Source organism: Etheostoma cragini, chromosome 10 (genome assembly GCF_013103735.1).
Source record: "Etheostoma cragini isolate CJK2018 chromosome 10, CSU_Ecrag_1.0, whole genome shotgun sequence".
NCBI lineage: Eukaryota > Metazoa > Chordata > Actinopteri > Perciformes > Percidae > Etheostoma > Etheostoma cragini.
The window spans coordinates 12,969,814-12,994,405 of record NC_048416.1 but is presented as its reverse complement, the minus strand read 5'-3'; the positions used below and the strand labels follow the sequence as shown (position 1 = coordinate 12,994,405).

At 41.0% G+C, this 24,592-nt stretch overlaps 3 protein-coding genes across 4 annotated transcripts in view; all 3 read left to right on the top strand.

The window, feature by feature from the left end:
- The window catches only part of frmpd3 (FERM and PDZ domain containing 3), an 87,556-nt gene extending 72,245 nt beyond the window's left edge, over positions 1-15,311 (top strand). The window contains exons 8-17 of the mRNA XM_034884433.1: positions 1,667-1,839; positions 3,849-3,980; positions 4,376-4,495; positions 4,788-4,924; positions 5,468-5,594; positions 6,375-6,464; positions 6,690-6,869; positions 7,682-7,817; positions 8,488-9,369; positions 9,974-15,311. Of these exons, the coding sequence (XP_034740324.1) occupies positions 1,667-1,839; positions 3,849-3,980; positions 4,376-4,495; positions 4,788-4,924; positions 5,468-5,594; positions 6,375-6,464; positions 6,690-6,869; positions 7,682-7,817; positions 8,488-9,369; positions 9,974-12,780 (4,784 nt within the window). The 3' untranslated portion in view covers positions 12,781-15,311. The remainder of the gene's footprint in view (positions 1-1,666; positions 1,840-3,848; positions 3,981-4,375; positions 4,496-4,787; positions 4,925-5,467; positions 5,595-6,374; positions 6,465-6,689; positions 6,870-7,681; positions 7,818-8,487; positions 9,370-9,973) is intronic.
- A 1,304-nt stretch (positions 15,312-16,615) lies between these two features.
- On the top strand, positions 16,616-19,798 carry prps1b (phosphoribosyl pyrophosphate synthetase 1B). 2 transcript variants are annotated; one of them, XM_034882948.1, is made up of 7 exons: positions 16,616-16,939; positions 17,340-17,529; positions 18,235-18,333; positions 18,567-18,691; positions 18,882-19,055; positions 19,190-19,349; positions 19,594-19,798. In XM_034882948.1, the coding sequence occupies exons 1-7, from the start codon at positions 16,818-16,820 to the stop codon at positions 19,684-19,686; spliced, it is 963 nt and encodes a 320-aa protein (XP_034738839.1). In that variant the 5' UTR covers positions 16,616-16,817; the 3' UTR covers positions 19,687-19,798. The 2 variants fall into 2 exon arrangements, with proteins under 2 accessions (XP_034738839.1, XP_034738840.1); XM_034882949.1 differs by having other exon boundaries at positions 16,617-16,939; positions 17,340-17,523.
- Positions 19,799-22,548: 2,750 nt separating this feature from the next.
- On the top strand, positions 22,549-23,869 carry LOC117951303 (solute carrier family 25 member 53-like). The gene is made up of 2 exons (XM_034882950.1): positions 22,549-22,703; positions 22,912-23,869. The coding sequence occupies exon 2, from the start codon at positions 22,919-22,921 to the stop codon at positions 23,798-23,800; it is 882 nt and encodes a 293-aa protein (XP_034738841.1). The 5' UTR covers positions 22,549-22,703; positions 22,912-22,918; the 3' UTR covers positions 23,801-23,869.
- Positions 23,870-24,592: the final 723 nt, after the last annotated feature.

Sequence of the window (24,592 nt, the reverse complement as noted above, 5' to 3'; positions counted from 1 at the left end):
CTGCACCGCGAAGCATACACAAAGTGTTCCAGCCAATAACCGACAAGAAGTTTTTGCGGGTGGGGGTTGGGGGGGGGGTTAGTGCGCAGAAGCACAGACGGGAAGGGGACGGGACGGGAGGGGCAAGCTATTCTCGTTTTATTTGAAAATACTTCTAACGTCAACAAGAAGTAACATCACCCAACAGAGAGAGCACCTTTAAACAGCAATTGCCAAAGCCTCAAGTAGCCTCTCTTAAGGATCCTCACTCCATCCTCTTTTGAGTCTGAGCTTCTTCTCTGAGCCTTTGGTCCAGTGTGTACGCTGTGCATAAGCCTATTGTAGGTGCATTTTACTAATACGCTGTTCAAATAACAATGAAATGCTGCGCCATTGACTTTAGACCAAGTTTTTGTTGGTCCATTGCATGATAACTTCCCGCTGCCTCAAGATAGCGATACGCCAAGAATTCCCCTGAACACACCTCCCTGTAAGACCAGCACACCCATGGGCGCAAAAATGGGTGCAGGTGCATTTGCTATCTAAACGACATGGGCGCTGAACGGTCTTAAAATAGCAAAAGGCGCTTGTCTCGGGCTTTGAGCCGCGCTGCACCAGGTGCAAGATGGGGCCATGTGTCTTGCTCAAATACACTTTGATAAGCAGACCAGAGGTTGAACCAAACCACCAACCTTGTCAATAAAAGATGACACACGCTACCTTCTAGGCTACAGCCACCCCAAGGATAGGAGAGACCTACTATGGTTGGCAAAGATCAGATGTTTCAGCCACCCCCCCCCCAACACATGGCAATGGTTCACCCTCGCTTTGATGCTACAGTATAGAGAAAGATCTGTTCACTCATAACTCAGGCTTTAGCTGCTTCCAATCTGCACAAAAGAACAGCTTGTTGGGCCTATTGAATACTTAAGTTCTCCAAAAACAGACTGCCAGGCATCTGCTGTGGACACAGTTCTCCATTTCAACTCAATGCATTTTCTGAGATATATTGTTGCAATAAATCCACATGTCTGCCTACTGTTCTTACAAGTCCCACTATCACATAAATAAGGCAAAAATACAGGGAAAAGATAAGAAAAGGCCCAGAATTGTAAAAAAAAATTCATCTGGGCTACATCAGTTCCATCTTATCACATTAAGATACCTTCCTTCCCTCTGATCACAAGTGTGGTTCTTTGAAATTACATAATGGGTCATTTTAAGTCATTTTCTTAAAAAGCCCTGAGCAAGATTAAAAACTAGGGAGAGTGTCCTGTCACATCACATCCTAGCCAGAACTGAATTGCATATGATAACTTCTCTTCTAACGAGACGTAAACCAATAACCTTGAATCAGGCCTTTCCTCTTATGCTTTCAATCTTAAAACTCCCACCGTCCAATTTCCTTTGCATGGCATACATATTGAATGGATTGACTAAAGAAATTGAGCAAGCCCTTCTATGATTCAGTTGCGATGCAATGCATGGGGCTGGGTATCCTACGGCAGAGTTTTGCTCCTTCTCAGACTGTCCAGAGTTCAGTTAAAGTATTATTGTTCACATAGACATCTTTGTTTCTTAACACTCCTCCTAAAAAACCTGCTTCTTTCTCACTTCTTCTTTTGCCTTAATAGCAGAGCACAGACCTACAATTACTGCTGATTGGGTTTGAATCATACAAAAAAAGTCTTACACAAACCATCATTCATTTTCACTAACCCAAGCTGTTTTCTCTCTCCCCATCTCTTTCAGACAATGCTCAAGGACGACTCCTTGCTACTCATACCAAATGTGTTGAAGGTGTTCTTGGAGAATGGACAGATTAAGTCCTTCACATTTGATAGCCGTACCACTGTTAGGGTATGTATTAATCACAGCTCTGCACATGGGAACATGATAATGGAACATTATTGTGACTTTTACATCTAGCAGTTATAATCCTTTTTTTATATTAACAATGAATCAATGACTATTAATGTGTAAAGGTAATCGTAGTGAGGAACCCACAGATGGTTATCATCCAACTATGCAGCTCCTGTCCATTCTATGAAGGGGTTTAGTGTCTTACTGTTTGTTTTTGTTTTTTTTTATGGGGGGGGGGGGGGGTTCTTCCAAAGACTAACTTTACAGTACCAGCACAACACAACAAAATGGTTGGTTAGCTACTAGCTAGTGAACATAGTGGAGCATTTAGCCGCTAAACAGCTAAATAGATTTCTTGTAGGAGCTTGTAAAAACCAAAACAGAGCCAGACGGAGAGATTCTAACGCAACTTAAGGCTTGATTATAGTCTACTCTGGAACGGACGTGTACACGGACAGCTGCAGATATCATAGACACATAGTGGCTTTGTTTATAATATCTGCTTGAAGTATGTGGTCCATAAATGAACAGTTGATCGCTACGCTACCAAATCAAACAGAGTAGCTGTGCAGACATGTCCGTGGGTCACAAAAAAAAATAGTGGTACCCAGACGTCGACACAGAGCCTACGTACACCCTTTGATGCCAATTTTAACGTTTCACTGACCCTAGGGGACCCTTGTGCACTTGCAGAAGCAGACAGTATACTTTTGGCTTTGCAGTGATATGACATTGTTATGTCTACTGCTTTATGTGATGCCCTTAGTTGGCCAAAATAATTATTTACTGTAGGTTTAACATATAGCCTTTTATAAATACATAAAACATGAGCATACTATTGTTGATTGTTGGTGAATTTCTATGGATTTTTAACACTGTATGATATTAACACTTAAACCACAAGTCAATGGTCTAAAATAAATAGAGAAAACATCTTTAAGTTTGTGAAACTTCACCATGCCAGTTTTTGTAATTTAACATCTGATTGAGGCCGTAAAGCAACAAATGAATTCAGTCTAACAGAGGTCATTTCTGTCCCTATGTCAGCCTCTAAGATGAGTCTGGCATGTCGGAGACAGACTCATTAAACTGACTCGATTACATTTCAAATATCTCTCCTCTGCTCATGGAGGGAAAGTGAGGGAGAAAAGGAGAAAAACAGCAGCACTTTAAAGGACAGATGGAGGAAGCACACTACCGCCAGCCTAATTAAATGAAACTTCAGCATAATAAGAAGACCTAGATCAATAAAACGATGCCACAGAATTAATCAGAAACATAATAGGATGCATAGTTGTATGCCCATTAGCCTGTCAACTAAAGAAGCTTCCCTGCAGTATTTTAGGCTACAATCTATAGATTTCTGTGGCTCCCCCAGATGTCATTTAATGCAAACCGCACAGCTCCATACTATTAAAACTGCTTATCCCTCTTTTTCAGAGACAGCTGTTGCTTAGGTTATATCAACAAATGTCAATGAAATTGTTAGGGAGAGCAAGCCATTAGGGTACATATCTTTACAACTGTTAATGAGTCTCCACACAGACTTTCAAACTACAGCAATATATCATTGCAAAAGAATCCATTTTAATGTCCATGCCTAGAATGTACTAAGAGGGCAAAGAAATAATGAAACATTAACCTTAGGCATAGCCCAGGGTAAGATGTGATGAACCATGAATTTTTTCCTCAGACAGTGTTCTCAATACATTTAAGAAAGAGAATGTGAGAAAGGCTTTGCATCATTCATAGCTATTGTTCTTTGCAAAAGCAAACGTTTGCTCCGCATCACCCCCACTCACTGTGCCCAATAAAGAATATCCATGGAAGTTCTCCATAGCACAATATGACAAATTATCAATTTGACAAACTACCTTATACAAACAAAAAGTTAATTCAGGGTGAAAATAGCCTCTTTATCATATATCAGATAGATAGAGAGAGAGAGACAGAATACAATGTTTTCTTACTTTATTCTCTCATCGGTTCCACGTCTGTTCTTCCAGGATGTGATCTCGTCCCTGCAGGACCGGCTCTCACTGCGCTACATTGAGCACTTTGTCTTGGTGCTGGAAGCCGGTGGTCTGGACCAGAATCAGAAGTTGCATCTACTGCAAGACAACCAGCCTCTGACACATGTAAGAAACCCAAAACAGAAATATTAATGTAAAAGATGTGTGTGAAAAACTGTTTCAGTTGATCAATGCGTTGGGGCTTTTGGGGCAGGGATCTCTGTGGTGAGGCACTACGCCTACTATTGGTCAAGTAAACTGGCAGTCAAATTGTCAGAAAACTGGAAAGCAAACAGACAGCTCTGATACTTTGGGCATCCAATAAATCCCAACAATTTAATGTTAAAATTCCAATTATTTCCACAAGAAGTCACATGATTGTAAACCAATTCGGCTCCCTCTTATTTTGATATTCTGAATGCAGACCACCCTGATCACCTACAAAGATTTAACCTGCAATATATGTGATGAACGCCGAAGATGTAGTTGGTTCACTAGCTGATATTGTCATATTCCCTCAGGTGGTACATCGAACCTATTTCCAAGGGATGAAGTGTCTGTTCCGCATCTGCTTCTTCCCCAAGGACCCTGCAGACCTGCTGAGAAGAGACCCCGCCGCATTTGAGTACCTCTATATACAGGTAAAGTACTGGATTAAAGGGGGATTTAAAAAGGACACCATTCAATCTTACGACACTGTTGGAGATCCAGGGCTTTGCCTTCTACAACCAATTTTACAGGTAGAAAGGTTGCAAATGCCAGAGTTACACGCTTTTATGTTGCAGATATCCAACAGTCTTATGAATTTCGAAGCTGTCCTCGGCAATTAAACTTAAGATATGACTTAGATTAGATATAACTGTCAAATAGCTAGCAGTATTGTTTGCAAACAGCTTTGTACAAAACAACGACTATGCGACTATGTCCTGACAGAGTCGCAATGATGTCATCAAGGAGCGCTTTGGCATGGACTGGAAATCTGACATCATGTTACGCTTGGCTGCGCTTCATATCTACATCACTGTGTCCTCCGCGCGGCCCAATCAGAAGATCTCTCTCAAGCATGTCGAGTAAGTCCACAAACTAAATTAGCCTTCAAATGAACTAAGGAGAAATTACAGACAAAAAGTGATGTATTGCATGTTTTATCTCCTTAATAATTATGTGTACCATATCTGTGAGTCCCAGAAGGAAGTTGGTTCAATAAATAATGTCTAAATGATTAATAATTAATCCCAATAGTATTAAAAACTCAATTTAGTCAAGGATCATTTTCCCTAGGTTGATATGAGAAACAGAAATCCATTGCTTTGTGAAATTACATCTCTCACTCAATTTGTTCATTTACTCCTCAAACCTCAACCTAGCAAGTAATTAGCTTTTGCCATCAAAACCACAGAAGCAGAACAGATCCACTTTGCCTATAATAGACTTAGTGTGGCCATGTCAAGCCAGTAATCAAAGAGAATGTAAGCTAGGCTCACTGTGTCTTTCCTTGGGACAAAAAAATGTTTTGTCTTTTCAGTGTCGACATATTCCCCGGACTCTGATTAACCACTCCACTGCATGTTTTTCTCTATTTCCTCTTCCACCTTTACCATTGCTCTAAACAGAAAAGAGTGGGGACTAGAGCCTTTTCTTCCCCTCACTTTGCTTCCAACAGTCAAGGAAAAGAATGTGTGCAAGAGCCTGTCTCAGTTGCTGAAGACCTACCAGCATCCGCCACCATCAGGCAACAAGGTTTGTCCATCTAAAACATTTTAACTAGAGCTGGGTGATAGAGAAAATCAAATATCACGATAGTCTTGACCAAATACCTCAATGTTGATATTGTATGATTGACTATTGGTGCTTTAACAAAACGTTATTTACAGAATTATGTTTTGGATTAATTATCACCAGAAATGATTTAATGACTAAAGGTATATAATAGAACTGCTAGTCTAGTCTAAGTTCAGAATATTACTACACTTTACTGTAATGCTACCTGGAAAACTAGGAAATGACAACACTTACCATATCAACGTATTACAATATTACGATATCCAAAATCAAATCTGAGATCTAGGCTCCTATCACTTTATCAGTATAACATTAATATATTGCCCAGCCCTAATTTTAACACTACTCTTTTATTGCACCTATTTCCATGATTGAAATACCTAAGCAATTCGTTGTGGATGATTTTACTACCTTTGGTTATACCGCCATTAACACATAATCATAAGCAATGCAAATTCATAGAGACCTCTTGCAAAATTGACATACTCTTGATCATTTAAATACCAAAATGTTGATGCTGTTTTAGAGGAAATTTTAATTAATTGCAGACTATGGTTATGTTGGCTCAATATCTAGTCATTTTCCTCCAAGTCTCCCCTCTCTATGCTTGTAACTGTTGCATAAGACTTTGGGATCCACATCTGTGGCTCAACAGTGCCTCCAAGAGGACGTGGGAAGTGCTGGAGAAGGATTCATTTTTCAAAGATGAGCGTTTCATGTTTATCATTCTGTTGACAGGTTCCTCCTCTCCAAGGAAAGCTGCAGTACATGCGTGTACTCAACGACCTCCCACCTTTTGGTGGAATACTTTTCCACACCGTTGGACTGGTAATAAATGTAGAGGAATACACATGTATCTCTACATTCTTTGCTCCATACTTTTTGTCCTTATCTGTGCATGTAGTTTTACAAGGAGCATGCTTTTTAAATGCACCAATTCAACATTTTAAGGAACAGTCTAAACTACATTTTGTATTAAAAGGTTAGTATGCGTTGTTCTAACATACTGTAGTAAGTTAAGGAAAATATTTGCAATCTTCTTTTTTTCTACAGGATGAGAAACAATCAGCTACAACACTACTGGTGGGTCCTCGACATGGCATTAGCCATGTGATTGACCTAAAAAACAACCTCACAACTGTTCTGGCAGAGTTCAGTAGGGTTGCCAAGATCCAGCTCTACCGAGAGAGCCTGGGAGTGGCTCGTGTGGAGGTGACAATCCATGAGGCCAAGGTATAACAACGTCTCTAAAGATGCACAATATACATACATATGATGATAAAAAGACAACATTTTGGAGCAGGGAAAATATGTATGATTGTTATAATTATTAATGCCATCTCAGAGGTGCAGTTTCCATTTTAACTTTAGAATAGGGCCCAACCAATGTATCGGAAGGGCCAATATTATCAGCCAACCTTAGGCATTTCCCGAACTATTGATATCAGCATTCATAATGGCCGATAAAAAAAAAAAATGTTTCTGATAAATGAATATTTAAAAAAATAAAAACGGACCGTCGACCCAGTTATGAGTGTTGGCGTTTTATACTTTGTCCACCAGAGGGCAGTCTACAACATCCCTGTTGGCAGCACAGATTTTTTTTATTATGTCTTTGTTCAATGGACTAAGTTTCATATCTTAAGTTTGTGTTGTTATGCATTTTATTTATCAGAACTTTAATATATTTTGATGTTCCTCTGTTCTGTTGTTCTGTATTAAACAAATTTTTATCATATTAGTTTAGTGAGAACTCAAATAACTAATGACTAGGGCAATGTTTGTTTTGTTATGCGTTTCTGGATTTATTTTATATAAATATATATATATTGGCCGATATATCGGCATATTGGATTTTTTAATTATCAAATTTTTGTATTGTATCAGCCTTAAAATTCTTTTCTCAGTTGGGCGTTACTTTAGAAATGATAAAAAAGGATTGAGTTCAAAACCATTCAACAGTTTTAAAAATTTGATTCAATCAGGTTACAAAATGCGCAATCCCTAAAAAGTCTCCTAAATCCCCTCCCTACCACCCCCTGCAGCCCCTGGTCCTACTAATGGAATGGCCTGATGCCAGTAACTTTGCATGCCTCATCTCTGGCTACTACAAGCTGTTTGTAGACCCTAAACGGACCATCTACTTCCGGACCCCTGGTCAGTCCCAGCTGACCAAGGCAGGTATGTTAGAAGGCTTTTTGACTTGTAGGGGTTCATTTTGAACACATGCTCTGATTAGGAAATAAACATAAATTGTGAACAAATGTACAAAACACTATTTTGTTACTTCAAGATAAAACATTCATATCACCCATTTAGTGTTGTAGAAGTGTCTTTAAGCATATTAAACACTGCATGTCAGGCAATATTTGATAATCATCATTGTACAGTCTACATGGACATTGATCTGCTTCTTCATTGGCTGAAACCATTAGGCTACCGTTAGCAACCAGGTTATACTGAAAATACCATCCCATGGTGACCTCTGCTGTATCTTCTCTCATTTCAATCTCAACTCATTGGAATGGGATACTCCATATTTCTTTTTCCCAAGATAAAATAGCATTATTTATTTCATAAACATATATTGTTCAAACATAAACAGATCCTCTCCCATCTGCTGTCTCAACCTGTAGTCCCCATAAAAGAAGAATCATTATACCATCACATTCCACCAGAATATAACTCTCCAACCTCAAACAACTTCAACTTTCAACATCCATCTCAGAAATAACAAATAATCCCACTGTGACCACCAGCTGTCGCCTCTGCTTTCGCATCTGGATCTTATTTATCCCCACTAGTTTTTAACACTTGAAAATGTCCACTGCTCTGACAATTCTATCCTCAGATTACAGAAGCTCCCACCATGCTCATCCACGTTCTGGGGCAACCAGCTTGCCAAGTGGAGGGCGGCGAGGGGACGAGAGGGAAAGCTCACACAGGGAGTCAGGGTCTTCAAGGGCCATAGTTCCATCAGAGCCTCAGCATCTGGGCCTGTGTCATGTCCATCTTCGAGAACAACAACAATTTCAAGAGCTCCAAACAGCTGAAGCTGAATTAGACATCAATGAAAACTTTATTTCCCATGAGCCCCCTGGGCGGCCCCGCACTAAGTCAGACCCCACCCAGCAGAGTACAGAGGAAATAGCTGGGGTTTTAGAGAACCCAGCAGTGGAAAATGCAGGATTCAGAATCCGAGCCCAAACAATGGGTCAATCCCAGAAAACCTCACGATACTTCTGTGACTCCTGCAAAGCTAGACATAGGGCAGAGGGTATGTCAACAGCAGTGAGCAGTAGCGGGAGTTCGGGGAAGCACTGCTCTAGTGCTTGTGCCTCCCGAGATGGAGGCGCTGTTGACCTAATGGCCCTACCACCCCCAGGGAATGAAGAGGAGGACGAGGCAGAGGGTGTCGGAGAGAAACTGCAACCACAACCACCTGCTATTGCTGCCCCACCACCTGGCTTTAGGGACAACAGTTCAGATGAGGATGACCAAAAGAGAGGGCGGAAGGCTCGAACCTGTGCCAGCGCAGGGGTAGCATCTGGGAAGCTGGCCCAAGCCAAGGAAGATGTGCCTGTGACACTAATTGATAATGTGGCCACAAGAACAGTCCAAGATCATGCCCAGGAGCTGGATGATGCTCTAGTTTCCACCTTACAGGCACTAGAGGCTCTGGCAGCCTCTGAGGACTACCCCCATCACCCTCAACAGCCAACACAGACTGCAGGTCAACAGCCCGAGTCATGCCACGGCCCACATCTCACACACAGAATTAACAGTAGTACTGATCCAATAAAGCTACTTTGTTAATCAATTAATATTGCTCAGTACATTTGCAGTACATCATCTTTTATTATCTGGTGAAATGGGAAGACAATCCCTCTCTTAATATTGTGGTAGCCATGCATGTGTTATTACTGCAAAAACAGAATTTTTTTATAAAATATACTATTTATAAAAAGTAATATAAACTGTTAACAAAAATCTGCCAACTTAATTTTTTAGATTTCATTAATATCGAGTCCAAAATGTGCTAGTCTTTGCACATTGCTCAAGCACAAACATGCATCTTCATAGAAAAGATGCCGCTTTTTTCAGGTTTAGCCAACTGGTGAATAGCTCAGTCAAAGGGGGTTTTAATCTGACCCAAATGTACTATTCTAAATTATTTTTGCTGTATTGTGATCATGATGAATCTTCTTGACTGCAAATGTTTGGTTTTATAACTTAATGACTTCAGTAAACACTAATATAACATTTAAATTTTTGGTTATAAATAAACGCTGTTTCTTGATTATTCTAACAGTGTGCTGTGTTACCTTCATCCTCAGGGCTGATTGTCTTAGCTGCCATTACACCCGAGTCATCATTGGACTCAGGCCACGAGACCAACTCCTCTGAATTGACAGATGTTTCTGAAATGGTGTCGGCTATGAAGCAGAACCAGAACCAGGCCTACCTGCTGGCTCACCATATCAACAAAGAACGTATCCTCTGCCGCCGGGACTTTCCTTTGGCTATCCCTGGCTGCACTGCAAAGACCATTGGGACTGGAGCCTTCTCTGTGGGTCAGATTCGTGCTGGCTGTCCACCCAAGCAAGTAATCCTCAGCAAAACGGTTCCCTTTAAAGTCAGTCCTAGTCAAGACTCTGCAGTTCTCAGTGTTGTGACAGAGCAGGGGACTCAAGAGACTCAGACTGAACAGGAAGAAGAAATTAAAGCAAACTCTGAGTCCACTAAATCAAATATCCCTGACCCCCCTTCTAAGTCATCTGAAGAGCATAAAGTGTCTGTTGCTTCACTGAAAGCTCAAGTCAGTAAAGTACCGAAGTTATCAAATTCTTCTGAAGAGACACTGAGCCAAACTCTTTCTGTGGGTATAAAGGAAAGGACAACAGCACCTCTTAATACAGACCTTAGCAACAAAGCCTTACCCATCCTCTTACCTGTGGACAGAATTGCCTCTGCCAAGATTTCTCCGACTAAAATGTGCCAAGATGCCAAGACTGCCTCTAGTGAGACCATGAAGCCTTCAAGCTCTACAGAACTTCTGCCAGTTGATGACCTTTTCTGCACATGCCCAGTTCAAAAGGAGCCTGGGCCTCAACTACGACTAAAAGATCCACAAATTCAGAAGATAGTGGTGTTTCAATCCTCCACAGATGACGAGCGTCTTCGGGCCAAAGGCCACCAGCTTGCTAACAGCAAAGAAATTGCAGTAACAGTAGGAGCAGATCCTAATTTGGCAAAACCCAGCCCTCAAATACAAACCAAGTATTCCCCTCGTTTGCCTGTAAAAGCAGAGAGAAAAGATGCAGCTGACAGCAAGACTGAGGGTGCCCAGGGAAAATCCCTGCCCGAGTCACAGAAATGCCCTATAAAATCCTTACCTATTTTAGATGATCTAACAACATCTATCCCTCCCACAGATAAGGTTTCCACTCTCCCAGCCAGAGACTCAAAGAAGCAAGGCGGTGGTAAGGGGAAGTCTCAGCGCAGTGTCCCTTTCCTGAGCTTTAGAAACCTCCTTTCAGCTACGTTCCCAGCAAGAATGAGAAGAGAAACAGATGAGCGAAGGGCTCAGTTGCAGAAAGTCCGTCAGTATGAGCTAGAGTTCTTAGAGGAGCTGCTGAAACCCAAATCAGCCCAGGGAGAATTTTTACCCCAGGGATCCTCCCCTGTGCCCTCGGGCACTCCTTGTGCCTGCCAGCTTCGCACCAGCCCTGTCCTAAAGGCTCCAGGCATCTCCAGGGAGCAGCGACGCAGCTGTGACTGTAAGCGAATGTGTAGGGGCATGCGACTACCTGACACACCAGTTGGATCCACAACAGAGACACCACACAGAGGCAGAGAGAGACCTATCTCAAAAACTCCTCCAGCAGTCTCCAAAGCACCTCACACACAAGATGCTTCCAGGAGACCTCAGACCTTAGAGATCAAGACCACACGGATACGTTCCACAAGCCTGGAGTCAAGAGAACCAAGGGGTGAGCAGGGTTCCTGCTTGCCCACCTGTACTTCTCAAACAGATTGTACAGGAGATCCGAAATATAAGAAGCTACAGAGGCGGTACAGCATTGGAGAGCTGGATAACAGCACTAGCACACCTGTGTATGCTGAGGTAAGGCCTAAAGCCAAGAGTCTGGAGAAAGAGATGGAAAGAGTGAGGGCCACAGGGTTGAGGCTCCCCACCCCAGTAGAGCCAGTCCACAGTCAGTCTCACCAGGCAGAGGGAAAGGGGAAAAAGTGTGTGTTTTTCATTCAGGGAGAAGAGCTACTGCGTGAAAGTAAAGAAGGGACTAGCGAGGTGCTGCTGACCTTGCCCAGTGAAGACAGTGATGACAAGGATAAATGCTGCTCATTCTGTTTCTGCTACAGGAAGTGTGAGGCAGCAGATGAAAGCAGTGAGAAGGATGAGCTTTCATACTCCATACCCCTTCAGGTTCTTCCAGGCATGGAGCTGGACTCGCGTACCTTTCCTGTAGTAAGCAAAACACTCCAGGTTCTTAATGCAGAGGACTGCAGTGGGGAGGAAGAAGAGGTGGAGGAGGAGGAGGAGGAGCCACAGACCCAGCAGATTGACCTAAGAGCCTGTGGTACACTGGAAGGGAGCCTAGCACGGGTACAGGCTCTACAGGGCAAAAGTTTTAGCTTGCCCGATGGTTTCCTAAATGCACAGTTGGATGCTAATGAGTTGCTAGCAATTTTGCGTCAGTGTGCTAACAGCCCACAAGCTGAGGGCGAGGCTCGTCTTCAGCCCTCACAGATTTCAGAGTACAAACAGGAGCTGGCGGTGCGCTTCAAAGAATTCAGAGCAGCTTGTCGACGAGTGGCAAGCGTTGAGAAAAGCCCAACACGTATGCTGGCTGTTGTCACAGCCAGCTTTCAAGTGTTGTGTGAACTTACTCAGACCTTCATCAAATTGGTCAGAGGGGTTCGTTCAGAAACCCAAAGGCTGCAGCTGTTGAGAAAAGTTGAGGAAGTAGCTATCAACTACACTTTGCTTCTGCGTGCAGCAGAAGAATCAATGGGACACTCAAGCAGCTTGCCGACAAAGACAGTGAGCCCTCAAGTTTCCTCCAACACCAATAACATGAGCTCACTCACTCGACCCATCAAAACTCTGCCTGCTCAGTAGGTAATAAAAACCGTCCAGAATGTGGGTGGCTACTCTGTCCAAATTCATTATTTGTTTATAGTTTACATTTTTTACAAGACATGCAATGCAAGACATGCATCCTCAGTAAAATTTGAAATGCAGCTGTTCCATCTCATGTTTACAGGCCCTGAGGTAGCCTCATGGATCTTGTTTTGAAATACAAAGATACTCCAAACTAATGCACAACGGAATAAGAACCCTATAACAGACTGGTTGATACAGGGCTTATCATCTCACATCAATATTCACAATACACATTGTCATTATAGTATAATATTTTATGTGTAATATATATTTGGGTTGTGTCTACTAGCAAATAATATGTTTTGTGAAGAAAAAAAGTTAAGAATATATTTGAAATGTATTGAGTTAAGAGATCTATAAAAAAGCTATAATAAATCATCAGAAATACATGTATGCTCTGGACAAAAATACTTTAAAGATCTCGTCAAGTAGCGACTTCTGTAAATTACGTAGTCCAAAGCGTTGGTTAGATGGTGATGTGTTTGTTTGTTAAATTTTCTAACTGTTGTAATGCAAAATGGAGATCTCTGTTGGCGATGTTGACAATGCCTGGCGTAGTGATACAAGAGTCAAAATGTAAGTGACAGCATTGGAAAATGAAAAGCGCTGAAAGACGAGTGTGACATTTTAAACTATATTGACTGACAAGGGCCTATTCTCTCACTATAACAGGCAGACCATGTAGCAGAGACCCAAGTCAGTCTTAATCACTATACAGTAATGAGTATCGTTACCTCACTCAGCTGAAGAGAAGGAATACCCACACTGTACTTCATAACGCACAGTGTATTTTACACCATCACTCACCATGGCTCACTTGCACCTCACTTGTTCTTTTAAATATTAACATCCACTTGCAAGTGAGTAGGCTTATCACTAGAATTTTGCACAACCTCTGAAATCAGCTCTGAAGTTAAAATGTATCTTTTAATGTTTGATTAAGTGTTTTTTATTCACTCTGCTGCTGAAAACCTCACTTGAGTCCACACCACCAGTTATACATAAGTCATCACCTCAAAGCTAAAGCTTACCTGTTTCAAAAGGATCCTTTGTTTTTATTCAGATTTTCAGATACAGTATAAACAAATTTGCTTTCTATGTGCTGTTATACATTGTGCAATCTAGCAAATATATAAGAAACACAAAAAGTAGTTTTCTATGTATTTTAATAAAACTAAAACATCTGTTTCCTGTCTGAAATCTTCTTTGTGTGTCATCCTCTTGTTATTCCTGGATAATCAGAGAGGCGTTTTAGTTGAACTGGCCAAACATGTATACTGGACATTCTGTTGAAAGGAACTGCTGCGTAACCAAATGAATAGTGACAACTGGGCTGCCACAATACTCAAGACAAGAAACGTTATATTGCCATTTCTTGCACAAAAAGGTTAAAATACTGTATATGATGTACACAGTTTTAGGATACTTAGTGCCATACGGTGCATACATGCAAATGTTAATTAATAAAACAATATAAATCAATGGGTGGTTATTTAAATGCAACAAATGTTTTTTAGCCAAAGTATGGCTTATCAATGTCGTTAATTTGAGCCACTTAAATCCTTAAGTTTGTTTTATTCATATTTTCACCTTTAATATTCATCAATTAAGCAATAAAGCCACCCACGACATAATACTTTTCATTTCACCGTGAGAGTTTGACCTTTAATGTTAAAGAAATCATGATATCAACTTTGTTGTACTTTTTTTTGGTTTTAGAATACATTTGTAGTGTTTACAAGCACTTTTGTTTTACCGGTTTGTCTTTCACTGTTAATGTGGCATTTTCCATAACGATATGCAGTGTTTTCTCTTTCAATGCAGTGCATGATTTCCTTAACATATTACACTTTCAGGGTCCGATACTTTGAACATTGAAGGAAATGATTCTGTTTGTACAGATAATTTTCCAGTTCTAAAGGCCGTTGTGGCAATATGTTAATGTTTTGCAAATGATATTCAGTATTGAAATGTATTCACTGTAAATTGAAATAGTAAAACAACATATTTGAGAGAATAAGAAACACTTTCAAAACATTACCTGTAACATTGAGATTTAACCAAACTCTTCACTCTTTTGTAAAAGGAAAAGATTAAACATGTCTGTAAGGTAATTATTTATAGTAGTAATGTAACATAAAGACTAATAGCAAAACATATATTTTAAAGAGTATATTATAAGTATAAAGCATGGGACATGTTTATTTTTATAAACAAATATCAGACAATGTTCTCTCATCAGCACTTGAACATTTTAACATCCTGATAAACATTTTCTGTGGTTTTCATTGTTTAGTTGCTTTGCTAAACTCTGTGGATTTGTCTGTTTCATTCACACGATGAGCCTCATGGCTTAATCCTTAGTTTCCTTATGTGCACGTATTCATTCCTGTCTTTATTTACTGTCAATGATCTTGTCGTCACTGTGGTCTTCTGTCTGTGTACAAAGTTAACTCATGTTTTATGAGCAATAAAGTATATTATATTATAAACTCTTTCAGAGAATTTGGAAGTGACATTGCACACAGTGAACTTGCCGTAGTGGCAGGTTGTCCATTAGAATGACTTTAAACAAATGACGTCATGTAAAAGATAAATTGTCCGGAAACGTCTCTCTTGTTGCTGCCAGCAGGTTTTTACTGCTGTGGTTGTGTCATTCATTTGCCTCTGGTAAAAACTGATATTGTCTCAACAGTGCAAACCTTGACAAAACACCAACTATTGGCAGTAAAATGGTTTTGTGTTGTTACCACTTTAGGTAGGTTTACTTTAATATTTTTTTTGTGTCATTTGTATTATTGCATTTGAAAAGCAGATTTGAAGCTGGCCCAAACAGACAGGCTAGCCTCTTTGCCAAAGACATTGCAATTAAGTTACCATAATTTACAAAATTGGAAACAATAAAGATAATACATTAAATACAACTGTCTGAATTTACACACCAGTCATTACTTATTAGGCTTTTTTGACAGTTGAGTAGACAATATGAAAATAATCAAATTAATGATGACTGAATACATTTAGCTGTGTTAAGTTGATAGTCTGGAAGGCTATTGTGCATGCTAATCATGGCTTGGGATACATGAATAAATCACAGCTTTAATATTATTCGTAACACCTGTTTTTTATTAGCCTACTCCTACTACTATTACTACACAAAATGTATGCTGTGCTTAAGTTGTATAGCCTACTTACCACTTCTGCGTTTGGGTGCAGCACATTCGTAAGTCCCAAAGTTCGCCATGTTGTTTCTGAGGTCCTGAAGGTAGTGCCAGGTACTTGCCAGGGGTCTCTGCCAAAATAACGTTATATCCTACTTTGTATTACATCATATCCAACAACAAAGATCTCATACAGGTAATTATGGTTTGCCTTGGCCTACATGTACTACAGTGGTCTCCACATACCAGGAAAGGTGGTGAATGTTCCAGTAGTCCCCGCATTTCCAAAGGACCCATTATCAATAGAGAAAACATGACCACGGTAACGTTACCTTAACGCCGATATCCGTGTTTTAAATGTAACAATTTAGAAAATACAGACTATTTATTTTAGGCCATATCATGTACAACTCAAAGACTAGGGGCAGTTCAAACTCGGTTTATATGTATAAGTATGTATTTGCGTTTCCGCATTTTGCGCTTTTAATTTGAATTATATGTGTAGCCTATGTAAACGATAGAAAGAAGATACTACAATGTAAATTGCTCGCTCACGTGCCCCTGTTTTTTTTTTTTGGCTCCTCTGCCCAAAATGACGTCATCGCGGTAGAACGTATGTCAAAGCGTGCGCGCCGCCTGGGAGGAAGAGCCGCCGCACGCGTGATGTGTGGGACATAATGGTGGATAGGTAGGGAACACACTAAAGCTCGATAAGAGTTGCATATCAACTGTTGACCAGTTTCTATTTGTTTTCTTGGAACCTTCTATTCCTCTGACTCGACAGCTGCTCGCTGCCTGCTCGGACTGAACGACGCCCTCGTCCGCAACAAAATGCCGAATATCAAAATATTCAGCGGTAGCTCACATCCGGACCTGTCTCAAAAAATAGCAGACCGCCTGGGTCTCGAGCTGGGGAAGGTTGTTACGAAGAAATTTAGCAACCAAGAAACATGGTATGTTTTTTCTGATCTGGCTAACTTATTTTAAATAAGCTTACAATTAGAGGAAGGCTGTACGTGGTACGCAAATGTTGGAGACTAGCGACATGTAACCATAACGTTATTCGAATAGAAACGTGGTGTCATGGTGAAATGCCGCGCAGTGTTTTTAGGAACTTGTAGTTCACGCATGGCTAACGACCCATGCTAACTAACAAACTGGGAATTCTGAGCAACAAAGCCACTTTAGTTGCCTCAATAAACTAAAACTATAATATCATATGATACTCGAGACCTTCTGACTCATTGTAGTGCTTTTTAATACCCGGGTTCAGATCGCACGCCATTGTTTACTCTGCCTCATCTATCTCTTGCTTTAAGTGCTGTTTGTTTTGTCACCTCTCCCCTCTGGCAGCGTGGAGATAGGAGAGAGCGTGCGTGGGGAAGATGTCTACATTGTGCAGAGTGGCTGTGGGGAGATTAATGACAATTTGATGGAGCTGCTGATCATGATCAACGCCTGCAAGATTGCCTCTGCCTCCAGGGTCACGGCTGTCATCCCATGCTTTCCATATGCCCGGCAAGACAAGAAGGACAAGGTGGGGGTGAGGGATATCTATCTAATTACTTCTGTCATGCCATTTGCCATCCTGCATCATGACAAGAAGCCTGCAGTCATTCCCATCAGTATTCAATTGACTAGGCATATTTTCTTTATTTTTGTTTTGTTTTCCTTATCCCTTATTCTGTATGCTTTTGCTGAATCAACTGCAGTTCCCATCTCTGTTCTTACCTTAAGCTATTATATGATATATTATTTACTCCCATACTCATTCCTACATTTGAATGATATTGCATGAATGTAATGTTTATGCAATAAACTACCAAATCTAAACATTTATTAGTTTTGTGATGCAGGATTTTGTTTTGAGTGTGTTTACATAGCAATAACTGCCCTACTATTTCCATATCAAATCCATATTGCGGTCATGCCAAACATCTATAATTTAAACCTATTTGACAGTTCTAGTTGAGCAAAATTAAAACCATGCGTCCCTGTTTAGTCATTCTATGTACATACAGGTGATTGTATCACCTACTGTATTGTAGTATATTGAAAGAGGCAGTGTCATACTGTAAATATTTTTATATTACCTATTTTAAGGTGTAGAGTCTAAAAGTTTGTAAAAAAAACTGACTTAATATTTTACTGATTGGCTATGCTCTTAGTTCAGTTTTATTTTTAGAAACAATCCATGCTTGCCAGTTCACTCATTCCATGTGACTGATGAGATCTATTTTCATTGCAGAGCCGTGCTCCTATCTCTGCCAAGTTGGTGGCCAACATGTTGTCAGTGTCAGGTGCTGACCATATCATCACTATGGACTTGCACGCCTCACAGATACAGGTGAGAAGCACAAAAGCAGTCCTAAAAAGAAGTCCATCTTATTCAGTATCCTGCCATTAATCCGTCCTTTTTTGGTTATATTTGTACCTCCATTATAAGCCTGACTTTCATAGCCTTACGTTTATATAGATGTCAACAAAGGGAGACATGGGCCTTTTATTGGTCCTTCCAGCAGGTAGTACATGCTCAGCTCCTGTGACCCCGGTCCATATTCATCTATTATCTTTTTCCAGGGATTCTTTGATATCCCTGTTGATAACTTGTATGCAGAGCCAGCGGTGCTGAAGTGGATCAAAGAGAACATCCCTGAATGGAAAAACTGCACCATCGTCTCACCCGATGCAGGAGGAGCCAAGAGGTATGCCGGTGGCACTTGCCATACCGTAGGTCTTCTATCCTTGAGCATGTCCTCTGGAATTTACTTTAGATTAAACTTGTGTTGGCTTTACTAATCTTTAACAGGGCTCTAATTAGACGTGTGCGTATACAACTTGATACACTTTCACACAGTAGCTCTAACTCGTGAACATTTTACTTTCCCTTTGCAGAGTCACCTCAATAGCCGACAGGTTGAATGTGGACTTTGCACTTATTCACAAGGAGAGGAAAAAAGCAAACGAGGTGGACCGCATGGTTCTTGTCGGAGATGTGACAGATCGGGTCGCAATTCTAGTGGACGACATGGCCGACACATGTGGCACAGTCTGTCATGCTGCTGACAAGTAAGTCCCTTTATTTATTTCTGTGGTAAAGGAATTGGTAAATAAATTTGGGACTTCACAGCATAACTTGACTTGACCACCACATGCAAGTCATATTGAAATTTGTAATGCATAATAGTGTTTCTCTCCCTTAGACTAATTTCTGCTGGTGCCACCAAGGTGTATGCCATTCTAACCCATGGCATCTTCTCTGGCCCAGCTATCTCGCGCATCAACAATGCCTGCTTTGAAGCTGTGGTGGTCACCAATACAATCCCGCAGGAGGAGAAGATGAAGCATTGTCCCAAAATACAGGTCCGGATACAGAATTTTACTTATTTTCAATGTAAAATATAAAAAGCAATTTTCCAGAGCCCAAAGTGAGTAGTGAAACATACAGTCTTATAGAAATAACTGCATTTAATGTTCTATGAAACAAAGGTGCAAATCCTCAGTTTTAATTGGTATTTTTCCTTGATAAATTACTTTCAAAGTCTTCCTTCAATAAACAAATCCTTCAATCTAGTTATTTTCACAACATCTCATCCTCTCTCTCCAGGTTATTGACATCTCCATGATCCTTGCAGAGGCCATCCGTAGAACTCACAACGGCGAGTCTGTGTCATACCTGTTCAGCCATGTCCCCTTGTAACAAATGGTGTCCCCCATCTACTGTGTGCTGTTACACCAAATGAGAGAAGAGGGGAGTTTCCCCCAACCCAAACGCAACCATTAGCAAAGATTTGCTATCTAACCGTGGAAAAAAAATAGAAGAAAGAACAGTCATGTTTGTTACTAATGCTAACCCCCTCACTTGAGTCCTTTCCCTCTTGAGCAGTGTCCCTTCATGTCTGGGCACCAAAGCAATTGCAAGCTACCAATTTAGGCCAGCATATTTATTGTACTAGGATAAATAAGTGTTTATCCACTGTGAACTTTGTACCCCCTTTCATAACATGTATGCCATTTTTCCACCACATGGTACAGCTCAGCTTTATTCGCTCTTTTTTGGTTTTCCATTGGCCAAAGGTGCGGAGAGCACCGGGTACTTTTTTCGGTACTACCTTGGTCCATGGTTGCAAGCAAGCTGAGGCGATACCTGAAGGTGGAGTTAAAATACTGCAGACCACTGAGAAATTTAAATAGGCGACCGCAATCGTTTTTATTCACTCGACCTAGATTGTCGCAGAAGATTGCTGCCCACACAACTGTGCCGTACAATTGCCTTAGTGCAAACGTTCCTCCGTTTGGTTTCTTATAAAAGGATTCAGTAAGTCGTGTGTTTTTCCATCATGGCAGTGTCATAGGGCGGCACCATGGCGATCAGCTGAGAATCCCACCTACCCTGAGAAGTCCTGGTACCAGAACGTGAGCCGAGCTGAATCATACCGTGGAAGCATGGCATTGGGTACAGAGTTTCTCCTGACCATTTTACCTCCCCAGGAGTCATTTCAATCTGTTGTCAGAGAGCTTGTTTAAATATCCCTGGCAGGTCGCAGTGGTCAGGAGAAGCATCTGCCATGTAAAGCTGTTACAGTGCTTTTTGTTACAATGAACGAGCGTAGTTTTTCATGTTGCTCTTGTGTTATCTGCTGTTTGAAAGATAATTAATGAAGTGAATGTGTATTGAACTAGTTTACAGTGCCACTGAAGCTCCACTCAACCCAAGAGTGCCTCAACAGTCTGAAATGGAATGTTTTTTTTTCCTCCAGTCATCTCGTCCCCCTCCTATTTAGCTGTTTTTATTTGCTCACTGGATGCAGAACTTTTACATTGCTTATCAGGCTGTAAAGTGTTCTAGGCTGTTTCTTTCAACTCTTGAGGTTCCCTCCATTGAGTGGGGTCTACCCAGTGTCCAGGGTTTACCCTTTTTAGGTTCTGCGCTGAAGGTCTTTCTATAGAGAAGCTGTCAGGTTTTTAGTTTGTCTCTGCAGGCTGGAGCTTCCTTTACCTGCTAATTTTGTTTTCATTTATTGTATGTCTGGAGGAATGATTTGTTTATAATTTGCATATTCCAAACCTTTGTGTTTACTTTTTCAGCAGGGTGAATGCGCCAGTTATCTGAGGATGTGTTCTTAATAAAATTAATTATCCTTAAAATCTATTCTCTTTTTTTCTGGTATTAATGCATCATACTTTGGGTTAATGTGGCAAGACGGAAGCCTGGTCTGACAAAGAAAAACATCCAAGCCCGGCTGAAGTTTGCAAAAACAAACTTCAAGTCTCCCAAAAGCATGTGGGAAAATGTATCATGGTCTAGTTGAAACCAAGGTTGAACCGTTTGGCCACAAGCCAAAAAGATATGTTTGGCACAAAAACAACACTGCACATCACCCAAAGAACACCATACCCACAGTAGAGCTTGGTGGAGGCAGCAGCATGTTTTGGGGCTGTTTTTCTTCATCTGGAACCGAAGCCTTAGTCAGGGTGGAGGGATTTATGAACAGTTCCAAATACCAGGCAATTTTGGCACAAAAACCTTCAGGCATCTGTTAGAAAGATGAAGAGGAAGTTGTCCTTTCAGCATGACAACAACCCAAAGCACACATCCAAATCCACAAAAGCAAGGCTTCACCAAAAGAAGATGAAAGTTTTGGAATGGTGCACACTAGATGTGTGACAGATTTGGAGCACTTTTGCAAAGAAGAGTGCGCAAATACTGCCACGTCAAGATGTGCCATGCTGATAAACTCCTTACCCAAAAGAGCTGTAATAAAATCAAAAGGTACTTCAAGTGCTTCAGATGCTTTTTACTTCACAAAAACCTGGCATTTTAACAGGGGTGTGTAGACTTTTTATATCCACTGTACTTGCAAGCATTTAACTATTTATAACTGCCTATAAGCTGAATATTGATAAGTGACACACAACCTGGATCATAGAGAGCAATTATGTTGTTTCTTCAATGCACTTTGCATTTATTGCAGTGGGTGAAGGCTCCTTTTCCTTGGTTGACCCTGGGCGGAGGACATTGATGTTCCATCAGTGACATGATGTCCTTAATTATATTTTTAGTTTACATTCTACAATAAAAAGCCTTGGTCTATATTTATAGCCTTCCAGTATTTTTACACTAAATATTGTTGCCAGTAAATAATGTGTTCAGTATTTCGCCAACAAAAATGATAAATCCTGGTAGTGTATAGAAGGCTTTGAAACAGATTTAAGGCAATATTATTGCACATTTGTATTTTAAAATGGGAAAAATCCAAATATTTGGCATCAGTTGTTCTAAAAAGTTCAAGTAAGAAGAAAATAATCGCAGTAGTAGGCGATATAGACCTACTTACAAGTTTCTATTTTAATTTTTTTTACTTGCTTGCAACACCCTAGTTCTCTGAGAAAGTGAACACTTTGACAGGCAAAATAACCAATCGCCGACCACGTTAGAGCGTCTTGGCCAATAGTTATTCTAGAAGAGGCGGGTCCAATCACAGACACCGGCAGAACCTCAGTGCGACCTGCCATCTTGACACAGTTATTGGCGAGGTTTGATTGTTTATTGATCTGGTTTCTATCCTAATTGGACGAATAACCAGAAATCATCCCTCTCCACGTGCAGCGTAGGAAAACAAGTATACGCCTGTGCTGCCTTTATATTTCACCAATGAATGGAGGAAAATGAAAATAGACACTACGCTTTTTTTGTGGTCTACTGACATCGCCAGGGTAAGTGGCATCTCTAAAGTTGTCTTTAATGTTTCTGATCAAAGACTGTAATTAATAATTTTGTAATGTGTATTAATATATGATTTAAGTGTAATTTATTTTGATGTGGTTTTCCACCATGTGGTTTTCACTTTCGTTATGGGCAGAATGACTGTTGCTGTATTAAGGCAACACTGAAAGAATGATCTGTGATTCTATTTTTACTCAGCTCAAGGATGGCCGGAAGTGAGGACTATAAACAAGATGAACAAGGCCTCAAGGACCCAGTGGTTCGATTCCACAGCTTCTTGCACGGTGGGACCTCCAGCTTGCTATCCACCCTCCCCACCCTCATCGTCTTCCCTTTCTACAAAATTGTTTTCCGTCAACAAATCCACAACAGCCAAATTTACCAGGCCGTGCTACAGCTCTGCAAAGAGGGACCTGCAAAGCTCTACAGGGGCGTGGCCCCACCATTACTGATGAAGACCTTGAACGGCACGCTGCTCTTTGGCCTCCAGGACACACTCCTCCGCCAGCTCTCCCTTTCATCACAAAATGTCATCTCCACCTCTGCCCTTCCTGCTCTGGCTGGGTTTGGTGCCGGTATGGTAGAAGCTGTGGTTTTTACCCCTTTTGAGCGTGTCCAGAATGTGTTGCAAAATGGCCAAAATGACCGCCATCTACCCACCCTGAAGAGTATTCTTATAAGGCTGAAGACGCAGAGGCTGGCCTCGGGCTACTACAGAGCCTTTCTTCCCATCACAGCCCGAAACGCTCTTGGTAGCTGCCTTTATTTTGGCCTGAAGGGGCCGGTGTGTGCTGCCATGGAGGCACAGGGGCTCAATCCAATTGTTTCCTCCTTCATCTCAGGGACGCTGACCTCCATGGCAACCAGCTTGACTCTCTACCCACTGTCTGTGCTTGTGGCAAACATGCAGGCAGAGGTGGGAGGGGAGGTGAAAGGGGTCAGGGCTTGTTGGAGGAGGCTGTGGAGATCTCGGCAGCGGAGCGTGGCTCTGCTGTACAGAGGAGGTTCTCTGGTTATTTTGAGGTCATGCATTACATGGGGAATCACCACCGCTATCTATGACAGGCAGCAGAAACGCTCAGGCTGAACAGACCTCGTTGAAAAATGTTGTTTTTACTGTGGTTTTTTATCTGAAAATACATATTTTATGTTTTATGTTGTATTCCTTATCACTGTATTTTTCAAATTGCATTTATCAGAAAATACATCCCATCATCCCCCCTTCATGAGATGCTGTAACCACAAGGCCTTTTTCACAGCTGACATTTTGACTTTGTCATTGTGGGGAAAGCACAGGCATTCCACTCTGGGCTGTGACCTATTCATGTGTCCCAGTAAGCCAAGCCAGGTTACAGTGAGCCAACATGAACAATACTAGGAACCTGGGTGCCTTGTATTTTTACTCTCTCAAAGGGGATTTTCACAAATTTTACATAGTCACTTTTCTAATCATGGGAAGTACGACACAGCCTATGAAAACAGTTGTATAATGTAATCTGTGACTCAGGAGGAACTTTGCTTTTTTCAAATATATTTGGACATTTTTGCTTTGAACATGTTGAAGAAATTACGGGAGACTACAATTATAACAGAAACCTTGCAGTGCAAATCGGGGCGTGGATTTTGTATAAGGCAGTTATTTAACAGCCAGACAGGGTCTAAGAAAGGGGTTACTGTATGGGGAAAAATAGAAACTAAAAATGTTTGGGCTGGACTCACATAAGAGCGTAGATGTTAGGATATTAGCCTTTTGATCTGACTCTTTTGAAGTGCAATACTAAAACATTGGTATTTCCTTTTAAGTGCATGAAAGGAAATTGATGCATGATTATGGTGTATTGTCAAGACATTATTTAATGTTATCCTTGAGATATATACA

Excerpts from the sequence above, each read along its gene's own strand:
- LOC117951303 (XM_034882950.1), top strand. The coding sequence starts at position 22,919 with ATGGCCGGAAGTGAGGACTATAAACAAGATGAACAAGGCCTCAAGGAC.
- prps1b (XM_034882948.1), top strand. The coding sequence starts at position 16,818 with ATGCCGAATATCAAAATATTCAGCGGTAGCTCACATCCGGACCTGTCT. Across the intron at positions 17,530-18,234 it reads ACAAGAAGGACAAGGTGGGG|AGCCGTGCTCCTATCTCTGC; the intron begins GTGAGGGATATC and ends TTTTCATTGCAG. Across the intron at positions 18,692-18,881 it reads GATGCAGGAGGAGCCAAGAG|AGTCACCTCAATAGCCGACA; the intron begins GTATGCCGGTGG and ends TTCCCTTTGCAG.